Source organism: Mauremys mutica, chromosome 11 (assembly GCF_020497125.1).
Source record: "Mauremys mutica isolate MM-2020 ecotype Southern chromosome 11, ASM2049712v1, whole genome shotgun sequence".
NCBI lineage: Eukaryota > Metazoa > Chordata > Testudines > Geoemydidae > Mauremys > Mauremys mutica.
The window spans coordinates 61,194,931-61,208,349 of record NC_059082.1 but is presented as its reverse complement, the minus strand read 5'-3'; the positions used below and the strand labels follow the sequence as shown (position 1 = coordinate 61,208,349).

Below are 13,419 nucleotides of genomic sequence, written 5' to 3'. Positions count from 1 at the left end.
CGCAGGCCTCCCCCGCCCCCCCCACGCGCCAGCCGCGACCTGGTTCCACAGGGCGCCGGCGCAGTAGAGCGACGGTAGCGGCGGCGCAGGCGCAGTCGCGTATCCTCGTCTCTCTCCGCGTCGAGATGGTAAGGGGCGCCGGGACTGGCGTTGGGGGCTGCGGCCCGGTGCTCTCCTCGCTTGCGGTTTCTGGCACGAGGCGCCGCCCGGGCCCAGCGCCCGCTCGCCGGGCCCGGCCCTGGCGGGATTCGCAGCAGTGCTCTCGGTGCTAGGCGCTGTACATGGCGCACAGCGGGACGGGCCCCGCCCCGCCCCCCCAGCGCTAATACTCCGCCAATCCAGGTCCGGCCCCAGCAGCAGCTGGGCTGGGGAGGGGGAAGAGGGGGGCAGGCCGCCCTAGGCGGGGGGGGGGGGGGGGCGGTAGTAAAGTTTCCACGGAGGGAAGCACGTAGCCGGCAGACACGCCGGGGGCGGGGGCTACTGGACAGCCCTGAGCGGCATCATGATGTTCCCAGTGCGCTGGGGCCGGTGCTGGTCACCTTGCTGCCCTAAAGAGAGGCGATGGGGCACGCCAGGGCCCTTCAGCCTGTATGCACTGTGCATGCAGGTGCTTCTGGTCAGATCTACGCCTCTATAGCAAGTAATTTTGGCTCTTCTGTGCTGTGTAAACAGGCCTCAAAATGAAATCTGCACATGACTAAGTTTCTCAACACAAACATGAGCTTCACCCATTCGCTTAGAACAAGTTTAGGAATGTAACTTCTATACACCGATTGTCCTCAAGCTGCTTGAGAGAGAAATATTGTAATAACTGCAATTCTCTTGTAATGCCTTTATTGAAGGATTTAATAGTGTGGTATGGGAATCTTCTCTTTTAGGCTGGAATCTTCAAAATTAGGACTAGACTCCACTTGCTACCTTCCTTTGGGCAATCTCTACCAAGGGAGTTATCAACAAGATTGTGGAAAAAAGAAGATAAGTGCCTACCCCATTGCTTTGGGACCCATATGTTCTTACAGCCACAGAGATGGCAACCTGACAATGCTTATTTTTATCCTGGGACAGGGCTGGCACCATACAGATGTGCTGGCAGCTTAACCTCCACCAACAGAGTCTTGGAAAAGTCAATGACTGAGAACAAAGAACAGTTCAAACTGGTCTACAAGTTTCCAGGAATTAAATATTGTAGAATATTTTCAAGAATGAAGTTGCTACAGACTGCTCTAACCGTAGTCATCCTCCCACCTGTCTATCATCTCTATCTGCAGGAACAAGTTTCTCAGGGTTTTGTATTGTATGTCACTGGCACTGCTTGCTTTGCTGCTGCAATGCTGTATGGTATAAGTTATTTTCTCAGACGAATGATTGGACTGATGTACTTAAATGAAGCTGGCACCATGGTAAAAGTGGCACACTTGACATTTTGGGGAAGAAAGAAAGAAATTTATTGTCCAGTTGAAAGTGTGATGACCTTGGGTGACACTGGAGCTGCCAAGAATGAAGTACTGCTCCAGTTTAAACAGCATAATAGTACACAGGTTTTATATTTTACTCTAAAGTTTGGCCATATTGTGGATAAACAGAGGTTTGCCCAAATTTTTGGAGTATTGTAGTAACTCATTAAATGCAATGACCAACATTTTCCAAGAGTCTAGCTTGTTTAATGTTTTCTATTGCTCTTCATGCTGAATTCATCACCTCCATAGCTTAATAGATTTGTAAGCACTCAAATACAAAACCTCTATGAGCAAATATGCACACCTGTGTTTGGATAAAGGGGATACAGTGATGTAGCAACCCACTAGATAGACGTTCCTGTACAACTAGTTTCAGATGAAAGCGGAATCTCATTCTACAGACACAACCATTATGTAAAGAAATATAGTTTAATACTCAAGTCTGATGGTAACTTACACACTTGAAATCTTAAAAAATGTTTCACCTTAATGTGCAGTTGCAGTCAAATGTGGTGGTGGTTTTTTTGTGTGGCTCTCAGCTTGGCTTTCCAACTGGAGGATGGTATATTATTAAAAATATTTATTGGTAAAACTGAGTAAATATAATTTGCTATCAGAGATACAACTGTAGCAGCCCACAGTGCCATTTTTACAGTCTCTTGTGAGACTGCACTTTCAATTTATATCAAGTTTTGATCAGGAAAGTCTTACTAATATTTCATGTTAATATAAATAAGTTATTAAAACGGTATCCTGGTACAAGGATTTGCAAAGATATTGTATGGGGATGTGGTGGAATTGCTTGCTCAGTCCCTTGACTTCTGGGCTGGCACCAGCTGGGAAGTGTGCCACTCGCTTTTTTCTTTAACAGTTCTTCTGTCAGATCAAAACGTGTTAATGGGATCCTGAGTGAACTGTGTCCATTGTTCATCTGTGGCTTGTGGGTTCAGTGTTTGGATGATCTTCACAAGGCTCTAAGCATTGCTTGGAGAAAAATATGTTGCAAGAGAATATCTACTTCAACTATATGAAAACAAATAAAGTAGCTGAACAGTGTCTCAAGAGCCCCAGTAAAGCATTTTAACTTGTGTACATAGTGAAAAAGATAAAAAATTCTGAAGAGAAGTATGTTACAGTAGTACTATTTACAGACACATCATCAGGTTCCTGTTCAAGTTTAAAAAAAAACATTTTCTTACCCTGGTCTATACACAATATCTTAGGTTATTGAAACAAATAATTTTAAGCATTTATTTTTCAGTGCTTATGCTCTGGGATTTTCTTTTTCAATTTAACCAACTGAAACGGTCAATTTCATTTTCTTCGGTGTAGCATCATCATGGGGGGGTTGCAAAAACAGCAAGGAAATGGTTATTTTTAAAAGATTTACATTAGAACAAAGAATCATGGAAATATTTGAATTGGGCTGAGATTTTATAAAAAGTGTGTGCATACACAGCTTCATTTCATCACTGGTTGGGATCTTTCAATAGCAGCAGTGCCCATACAGGAGCTAAATGGCACATCAGTTCAAAATATCCTTTCACTGACTAGACTACAATTAGAATAAATTTGCTTTTTTGCTGTGTACAGTACACATCACAAATTAAAAAAACCCAAAGTTGTACTGTGTAAGTGTTAACAGACTCCAGATGTGTTGCTTACTGATATGAATGACAGGTAATTAAGGAGATTTATACAGCACAGTATGTATTTTAATAAAAATGTAATAGCTACCTTTATTACTATCATGTGAAAAATTACAAGTGTCAACACAAGCAAACCATATGGTATAGTGGGAGTAGTTTAATTAAAGCTGCACCACTTCACATAGTATGAAAGTTCACAGGAGTAAATCTTGCTCAATGTCTCTCCAGATATGGAATGCTCTGGTTACAGAAGCAGTGTGTGTGTTTGTGTTGGCTTTTGGCAGTCTCACATAGGGCATATAAAGTCCCATCCCCCACCTCCACAACTACTTGCACAGCTGTGCACACCTGGGGAGGCTGGAAGAACCACTATTCAAATCCTATACTTTCCCCCCTACCAACTGAGGACAGCAGCTTTACTGCTCCATGGCCTTGGGTGGGGAATAGTCCTTACCAGCCAGCTGGAAATCAGGAGCAAGATTTATTCCCGAATGAGAAGCAGGCCTGTACACGGAGAAAACATGGACTCAGGGCAACCCATGGTGGGGCAAAAGGGGCAGTTTGCCCAGGAGCCCTGTTTGAGGGGGCCCCCAAACCTAGTGGCATTGCAAGCTGATGTATCAGGTTGCAACATCATTCACTGAAATTTGGCCTAGTGAGCCTGGGCTAGGAGGTGAGCCTTACCCTGGGGTGAGTGTAGGGCAGGCTCACTCTCCAACCCCCGCCCCTCAGTGGTAATCTTTTTGGAAGGGTGGGGAGCCTCCGTTTTAGATTTTGCCCTGGCCCTCAAAACCCTGTGTGGACTTTACACCTCTAATAAATTTCATTATGTATTAATGAAGAGCCTAATCCTGAGAGGGGCAAAGCACAGCAATTTTCTCCTTTTCATATTAAAATAACTGAATTAGGAAAGGGAGAGGATGGCTGATGGGATAAAACAGATTATTTGGTCAATTTCAAGTGTTTTTGTACAGAGTAAAGTACTTAGAAGCACAAAGTATCCTTCCAGGGTAGGCTTAGATCAGAGCAATTACAGAGCAGCTGCCAAAGGAGGTCACTAGGGCATCATAAATGGAAATGTTCAAGAAGAACATAGGTGATCACATGCATTAGCTTAGAGTTCATTCCACCTTTAACATCTTTGGAGGTTCCATTTCTCATTACATAGCTGCTCTTGATTATTCTGGTATTACTGATTTCTGTGACAGATTTACAATTCACTGTCAAATGTTTTGCCTAAAGTCAAATAATTCCTAAAAATGTACTGCACGTTAGTGCAAAATCCTCTCTGCTGCACTGGTATGCAAGAGAGTGGAGGAAGAAAGATAAGGATTAGGGAACAAGCAGCAAGGCAGGATCTTATGAGTGTAAGGATAAAAGGCCAGCCAATGTGAGATTGCCATGTCCCTAAGGATATGTCTGCACTTTGAGCTGGGGTTTGATTCCCAGCTTGAGAAGGCATCTCTGTACTAGCTATGATTGAGCTAGCACACTAAGGGCTTGTCTACACTGGCAATTTACAGTGCTGAAACTTTTTCGCTCGGGTGTGAACCCCTCCCCAAATGCAGCAAGTTTCAGTGCTGTTGAGTGCCAGTGTAGACAGCACTGGGAGCTATGCCCCTCGTGGAAGTGGTTTCTTTAGAGTTCTGGGAGCACTTTAGAGCGTTCTGCTGCGATCACACAAGTCACGTTAAAGCGCTGCCGTGGCAGCACTTTAGCATTCCCAATGTAGACTAGCCCTAAAAATAGAACATAGCCACGGAGGCACAAGGGGTGGAAGGGGCTTGCCACCCCAAGTACAAACCTGTCTGAGATGCTAGGCACATATTTGGGGTGGCTACCGCCTCCTTCTGCGACAGCTATACACAGATTTTAATGCATTAGTTAAAGCTAGCACAGTTATGTCTCCTCAAAATGGGAATTACACTCCCAGCTTGAAGTGTTAGGGTACGTCTACACTACGGGACTATTCCGAATTTGCATAAACCGGTTTTGTAAAACAGATTTTATAAAATCGATTGCGCGCGGCCACACTAAGCTCATTAATTCGGTGGTGTGCGTCCGCGGTCCGAGGCTAGCGTCGGCTTCTGGAGCGTTGCACTGTGGGTAGCTATTCCCTAGCTATCCCATAGTTCCCGCAGCCTCCCCCGCCCCTTGGAACTTCCGGGTTGAGATCCCAGTGCCTGATGGGGCAAAAATCATTGTCGCGGGTGGTTCTGGGTAAATGTCATTAGTCACTCCTTCCTCTGGGAAAGCAACGGCAGACAAGCATTTCGCGCCTTTTTCCCCTGGATTGCCCTGGCAGATGCCATAGCATGGCAATCATGGAGCTTGTTTTGCCTTTTGTGACTCTCACCGTATGTGTACTAGATGCCGCTCACAGAGGCGATTCAGCAGCGCTACACAGAAGCATGCTTTTGCTTTTGCATGACAGCAGAGATGGTTACCAGTCATACTGCACCATCCAAACCCTTCCATAAATTGGAACTAAGGATGATCATGGCTACCAGTCCTTTTGTACCATTTGCTGCTGTCATAAGTGCCCCTGGCTGCTCTTAGCCAGGGGCGCAAAAGCCAAACTTGGGAATGACTCCCTGAGTCAATCCCTCCTTTTTGGTATCTAAAAATAGAATCAGTCCTGCCTAGAATATAGGCAAGTGTACTAGATAACCACTGTATCATAGAACCAGAGAGCACAGCTGCTCTGTGTCAGATCCTGCAGAAACTATGATCTGTATGCTATTCACAGGGGGTGCTCCTGTAACAACCCCACCTGTTGATTCCGTTCTTCCTCCAGCCTTTCTGGGCTACCGTAGCATTGTCCCCCCACTTGTGTGATGAAGTAATAAAGAATGCAGGAATAAAAAGACATGGTGACTTGTTAGTGAGAAATGAGTGGAAGGCAGCCTCCAGCTGCTATGATAGTCCAGACAGGACATTAAGCAGTGTGTAGGAGAGAAGCCCAGCATCCTTCTGCTAGTCCAGGGGCAACTGAATCTGTTCTTTACACATGAAGGGTGGGGGCTGATGGAGCTCAGCTCCCTGTTGCTATGATGACGATGGTTACCAGCCATACTGCACCATCCACCATCCACCAGAAAAAATTAGGGCCAGGCGCCCTTGATCGACCTGACGGATGCTAGTCAGCATGGTTACTGCCCCATGTGCCAATAGGCTGATGACGAGGACGGTTACCAGTCCTTTTGTACCATCAGCCACCCATGGCAGGGGGGGAGTGAGGATGTTGGTGTTGACGGCTGCAGCATCGTGTCTATCTGCAGCATTCAGTAAAGATAGGGTGACATGTAAAAGAGTCAGAGGATTGTTTTCCCTTTCGCTTCTGGGGGTGGGTGGGGGGGGGGTGAGTAGATTGCCAAGCTATGCCCTGACCCACCGCGGACACTGTGTTTGACCCTAGAAGCATTTGGAGCTCAGCCAAGAATGCAAATACTTTTCGGAGGCTGCAGGAACTGTGGGATAGCTTCAGTCCTCCAGTACATGAGCGTCCATTTGATTCTTTGGCTTTCCGTTACGCTTGTCACGCTGCAGTGCGCTGAGTCCCTGCTATGGCATCTGTCTGGAGATTTTTTAAAAAGGATTCTGAATTTCATCTTCTGTAATGGAGCGCTGATAGAACGGATTTGCCTGCCCTTACAGCGATCACATCCGCATGGTCCGTGCTGGAGCTCTTTCTTTATTTTGATTTCGGACTGCATCGCCACCCGTGCTGATCGGAGCTCCACGCTGGGCAAACAGGAAATATTCAAAAGTTCACGGGGCTTTTCCTGTCTACCTGACCACTGCATCCGAGTTCAGATTGCGGTCCAGAGCGGTCACTGCTGCACTGTGGGATAGCTCCCGGAGGCCAATACCGTCGATCAGCGTCCACACTAACCCTAATCCGATATGTTAATACCGATACTAGCGTTACTCCTCTCGTTAGGGAGGAGTACAGAAACCGGTTTAAAGAGCCATTAAAATCGATATATGGTGCCTCCTAGTGTGGACGGTTGTGGCGTTAAATCGGTTTTACGCTCCTAAAACCGGTTTAAACGCCTAGTGTAGACCAGGCTTTAGACATACCTTAAGGGATGGAGATGTAACCCTACCCCAGTCAATCAAATGGATTATATGCTGCAGTCACAGCAGCATGAAGTGCACAAAGTGCACTTTGCTTCTGCTTGTAGGAGCGACAAAGAGCATTTCCCAGGGCACTTTCAAACCAGTCCTGTGAAATCCTGCTACAACTGGATGAAGTTCATAGTAGGACTTAGCAGGGAGTATGTCTGCTCCCTCCACTGTGCTGAACTGGGCAGGATTTTGCTCACTGGTGTACAGTGAACCTTGAGGTCTGAAGATGGGGATGAATTGTGTCTACAGTAGAGAAATGGGAGTTTGGAGTAAAATGTTCTAATCCCAGTTATCGCTGACTCACTGTGTGAATGCTGACTGATATTTAAACTCTAGGTCTCAGTATCCCCATCTATGAAATGGGGAATTTCTTAGATTTTTTTTTTTAAATCCATCCTCATCTCCCACAAGTACACCTACCTTGCTGGCGTGTTGTGAGACTTAATCAACTGATGTTGAGAAAACTACTGATTCAGAGAACGAAACGATAGTCATCTGGAAGGGGCTCACTCAGCGCTGAGTATAAATCAAAGGCCTGTACATGAAGTCTGCTGGATTGTGACATTAACATTTCTATCACAAATACAAGAAAAACTTACATATGTTGAGTTCTTCTGGAAGTGCTTAAGTCAAGTCCTTACAGCATTTTTTATCTGTCATGCATTTTTACTTCATGTAGCAAACCTAGGACAATGGCAAATAATTCAGCTCTCAATGTTCACTTACCTTGTGTCGGGGTTCTCTCTATCCCAGACTTTTCAGGTTTGTTGTCTGACCGCAAAAGACAGACAACCCAGCAAAGTCCAAATACCAAGTTCTTTATTGATGTATGCACACAAACAACAAAGAACAAGCCCGTTTTCCACACAGAACCAGCCCCCCTTCTGCAAATTCAAATTGCTTTTTATTAGCTACTCCGTCGCATCATCACTTACGTCGCGTCATCACTGTACCTTCCCAGTTTGTTTTTCTCTTGTATGCTGGGAAAGTCTAAGAGCAACTGTTATTTCTTGATAAGCTTCAAAAAGGTACAAGTTGCTTCACAAAGTGTCTGCAAGCATTCTTCCCAGACTTTGCAAGCAGTCTCTTATCTAACAAGGTCATAAATCTGGCCTGTCTACCCCAACCAGTAAATTTTTCAGTAGGCCTTGATCAGTTGCTAAGCTGAACTGGTTTGCTAAGCAGAACAGGCCATCAAGGCACACTCATCACTCGGAAGAATTAGCTATAATTTTCAGGGTTGGCTCTCTTTGGTATTTTAGGGGGAAAGTCACCACCACTCAGACCAACCCTGATTTGCAGTCTACTAACACAGAGCCAGTAGGGGGAGTTCACATCATTCCTATCGCTTGGCAGAACTCAATACTACTGCAGTAAAGCAAAAGGAAACGATGAAGCAGTCATGTTGGCTAATGCTTCCTCTTGGCTTAAATACCAATGCAGCCAGAGGTATCACCTGAGTGAGTGGGCTATGTGTATGGTGTACAATCCCCCAAAGAGTATATAAAAATACAGAACTATGTAGTGAGCATAACATTTATGATTGTATATTTTTATTTAAAAAGTGTATTTCTACCAATAAAAAGGGCTACTTACTGGAGGTGTTCAATTATAAATATTTTATTTAAGAATACTGATTACACAGGAAACATACTTATTTCATGGATTCATGTACATTGTTACCAGTTACATCATGAAGTGCAGTTAGGTATTTTTGTTTAAACATTTATTTGGCACTGTCCACAATATGCTGTAAACAATATTACTTTATTATGCTTAGGCTGCAGTGCTCTCTGAGTATGTTTTCTAACATAATCTGATCGACATACATTGTGCACAATTTTACACAGTTACTGAGTGTCAGTAAAAGTTATTAAAAACGCCTAGAGTATTTATAATAAAAGTAAGGATGTGATAAGACTTCATTACTGGACCTTTGATTCTGTAAAAGTACAAGACTTGCTAGAGACATTTACTAAAATCTACTGCACTGATATGTTGAATGAACTAATTCCCAAAATGTTGTCAAATGAGGAATTTCTTAGTTTGACTTTCTTCTTGATAGTATTATACCTACTAGGACTGTGATGACAATAAGGTTTCACTGTACAGTTATTCACCAACCCTCCATCAAGTCTTTTGTAATCTACAATTCCAAGTTTTACCCTGACTTTTGCTGGCTATTTCCCTAACTATGAACTTTTACAGATAATCATCAGAAAACTTACAGTCAAAAGCCCTGTCTACACTATGAAAATTCTGACCAACAAGTTCCAGAACAGTGTGTAGCACAGACAGGCTTACATGGGCCTGCTTATTTTTAAATCAGCAGAAGTGAATTTCCTTGGTTGCTAGTTGCCAGTAATTATGAAAGTTACTAGTTAGGCAGAAATATTTTCAAAGCAGACCGGAAGACTTAGACACATCTTTCATTGAACTTATCAGAACGTATGTCTAAATCTCCTATGCTGCTGTGCAGGTCTCAACCTAAATATTGAAGTGCTTCCACTGAATTGCACTGTAGAACCTATTGGCCACTGGGAGCTTAATAGTTTAATTTGTAATACTTCTCTATTCTCTATCGGGACATGGAAAATTCACAAATCAGTTCAAAAGATTTTTCACCCTGAATAACATTCAGTCATTATTCAGTCAAAATTCAAACGTTCACTAGTGAAGAGAAAAGGGAATACACAACAGTATTAGCTCAACAAATCAGCTTCATGAAAATATCCTTTCTACTAGACAGAGGAAAGCCTTATATAAAAGAGCTACCCCAAAACAACTGTCTGATAGTGAACAGATTAACAGACCACTGACGTTTATAGATCCTGTGATTTTCTAAAGGACCCTCCAAGCATGAGAGAAGAAATCTACTACAACAATAGAATTATTTTGCATTAGAGCTGTGCACTTAGTAAGGACCCCATCGTAACAGATCTGATGTCAAGTAATGGCTCGATACAAAACAATGCATCTGTGGTTTTGCAAAATATCTTGAATATTTGCTTAGAAATTTTGCTAAATCAATGGCTGCATATTATGGGCAAGCCAGTTAAATAATCCTGCAGCCCAACACATTTTAGATTGCTAAAATAAGGCAGCAGTACATGCTTCATTTTATTTCCTAAGTTTCAGCAATTCAGAAACCTTTGGGTACAGTTTTGTGTGCACAAGGCTGACTTTTTACATTAGGAATAACTAATCAAGGGCCAGAAAGGAATTATTTCCCCCCCTCACTTCCATGTAGCACTCAACTGGCCAGATGCATCAGTGCCTCTGAAGAACTAGGTATAGGCCGAAGGCAGGGTAGCAGATCTGATGGTCCCTTGGTCCAGTCTGGTATGGCATATTGTGTTTTTATTTATGGGAACACAGCTGGAAGTCATTCTCTGAAATACTGTCCTTGGCAGTGCTGGAAAGCAGAGCTTGCTTTGAAACATCTGTTCTTTCCTCCCAGTCACTGTCAGACAATGGCACTTTCTGCTTGGCAGACATCTCCTAAGCTTCTACCCCACACTCACAAGACCTGCTGCTTCGTCTGGACACACAGTGGAGAAAGGAAAGTTACATCATTTACCTATGAAAATATATATATTATTGTGTTATTTTTAAATCATCAAATATGCAAGGCAGTGCATGTCTGTAGGGTTTTTCCTTGTTTCCTGCTGTGACTCAAGGCTGAAAATGGAGTGCAATCTAGCACTCAACAAGTGCAATACCCCTTGCAAACACCGCTCAGAGCATTTGGATGCACTTGCTGGGGGTCTGTGAAACTCCAAAGCTCCATGTGCGTCCAGAGATTCAGTTTAAAGCAGCCTGACTTGATGGTAAGCATGGGGAAAAAACAACAGCTTCATTTTATGAATTCACATTTTGTCCTGTAAGTGAAAATATGTATCAATTAAGTAAACTATTTCATAATCTTAGAGGACAGGACAGGACTGTTCAGTGCAAGGAAAATGTGTGTTTACTTGAAGTCTGCTAAGATGTCACTGAAGATGTTCAGAAAGAGGTGCGCATGGTGATCCTTGAAGATCAGAGTTGGGCGGAAACGGATCGATCTGTCGCCACAGCCTCCCAGCACAACACCTAAGGCAATAAGATGTACCATAGTGACTTCCCTCTTTGGAGGATACACAACACATATCATTCTCTCAGGATGAAGTTCACCCAAGTGCGGAGGGCCAGTATAAGCTTCTCCACAGCACTGCGGACCCATGTAAAGCCATAAATGGGGTTTCAGTGATGCAGCGGGGCCTGGAGCTGATCACCTGACACAATAACAAACATAAGCAGCGTGGCAGCTGTTTGATGCTGTTCATCAGATGTTTGAAATGTTGGAAGTAGTCCTAGCCATGACAAGGGAGGCCATATAGTATCACAAAGAGACTGATGCTCAGGCAGTGACAAAGACTGAAAACGAGCATTAATACTCTTAACACAGTCATGGCCTACATCATAGAACAAGATGTTTGCTAGTTTTCATCTTTGGTGTGACATTTTTGTATTTAATACACTGTTGAGTTCAGGAAGTCAAGGGTAACCATCCAAAGGGACTGGCCAATCATTTAATCCCTGTTAAGTTTTTTAAAAAAATGTAAAGTGTTCTAATTCTGAAACAATCTATCTGTTCTCCCAATCAAAGGCTGCAGTACTGTTAAAATCTCTGTTGCTCAGCTGGGACCATGTCTACACTACAGAGTTTTGTTGACAAAAGTTATGCCGCCTTAACTAAACCGCTTTAATTAAAAGCGCTATTGCACGTCCACACTATGCTCCTTGTGTCAGCCGAGTGCTTCCACACTAGCAACTCTTGCATTGACACAGAGCAGTGCACTGTGAGTAGCTATCCCACTGTGAAACTGACTGCACGATGCTTTGGAAGGGGTTTTCAATGCCTCATGGGATGGGTACAGTGTCACGTGATGTAAGTTTCTCAAACCCATTGTTCCATGGGCATTCTACGAGATTGCCAGCCGATTTTCAACCGAAGGTGGGGAGGGGGAGGAGAGGGAGGGACTGTGACAGGGATATGGTTGCCAACCCTCCAGGATTGTTCTGGAGTCTCCAGGAACTAAAGATTAATTTTTAATTAAAGATCATGTCATGTGATGAAACCTCCAGGAATTCATCCAACCAGCAACCCTAGACAGTTCTATAAACTATAAATTATTGTAAGCTACAATGCAAGAACAGTGGATTATATAGGGATATAAACACACACACACACGATTATGGGGTTTTCGATACACAAATACATTTCGAGTATAACCAGCCTAACTAGAACATTTAACTGTTATAGAAAAAAGATCTCATTTTCTAATTAAAACATTTGAATTACAAATGGCATTATAAAATATTACTTATAAATACATGATAAATTAGCGTAGTGGTGTAAATATATTCACTAACAAAAAACAGCCTTGGTAGAACTAGCCTCTATTTTAATATAAAAATTAAAATCTCCACTGAAGTGATATCAGGCTGTACATAGAACATAAGGGGAACATTTCTGTTGTCTTACATCCCGAATGTGGAAACAACCTGAGGCTTTGGAATCATGCTTACAGAAAAGTATATTATTTCCCCAGCCAGGGAAGACAAAATTTTCTGGAACTTTTCATTCATATGCCACAGGAAAAAAATCAAATGCATGAGGGGATGAGATACTGAAAGCCACTCTCCCGCATGACATGCGGACAGACTTTATCATACCTTTGTTTCTGGCTATTGCAATTAGCTTGTTCCTAGTTGTATCATCTGGAGTATCAAATGAACAGAATGTGCCTCGCCCTCTCACTCTGCTGATGAGATGGGGGTAACGAGCCTAGAATAAAGAGTTATGGGAACATTACTCTTACATCTGCTGTCAGACCTTTCCAGCAGAGAATTCAGGGCATTTTACTGGTGAGCTGTGCACCCTGGCATTCTACAACGTGGAAACTTTGCCTTCTCAGTTTCTGCAGACATGGAAATATTACACAGTTTTAATTTCTGTGACCTGTGACCTATTTACCCAGCTATAACAACTGCCTGGTGCTGCTGGAGAGTTTAGTAATCAGAAGACTAGAAATCTATGGCTGGTAGAAATTTGTGTTCTCTCTCTGATAAGGATATAAAGGAGTCTGACAGTGTTTACACCACAGAACAGGATCAATAGGCAATATTTACTTGGATTT

The 13,419-nt window shown here is 43.3% G+C and overlaps 2 protein-coding genes across 2 annotated transcripts in view; one reads left to right on the top strand and one right to left on the bottom strand.

Annotated features, from left to right (window-relative positions):
* Window positions 1-2: 2 nt before the first annotated feature.
* Window positions 3-2,385, top strand: TMEM186 (transmembrane protein 186). Its single transcript, XM_044980576.1, has 2 exons — window positions 3-128; window positions 879-2,385. The coding sequence occupies exons 1-2, from the start codon at window positions 126-128 to the stop codon at window positions 1,611-1,613; spliced, it is 738 nt and encodes a 245-aa protein (XP_044836511.1). The 5' UTR covers window positions 3-125; the 3' UTR covers window positions 1,614-2,385.
* Window positions 2,386-8,833: 6,448 nt separating this feature from the next.
* ABAT (4-aminobutyrate aminotransferase) overlaps window positions 8,834-13,419 on the bottom strand; it is a 139,007-nt gene continuing 134,421 nt past the window's right edge. Inside the window, exons 15-17 of the mRNA XM_044980501.1 lie at window positions 12,956-13,067; window positions 11,212-11,329; window positions 8,834-11,118 (exon numbers count right to left, since the gene is read on the bottom strand). Of these exons, the coding sequence (XP_044836436.1) occupies window positions 11,094-11,118; window positions 11,212-11,329; window positions 12,956-13,067 (255 nt within the window). The 3' untranslated portion in view covers window positions 8,834-11,093. The remainder of the gene's footprint in view (window positions 11,119-11,211; window positions 11,330-12,955; window positions 13,068-13,419) is intronic.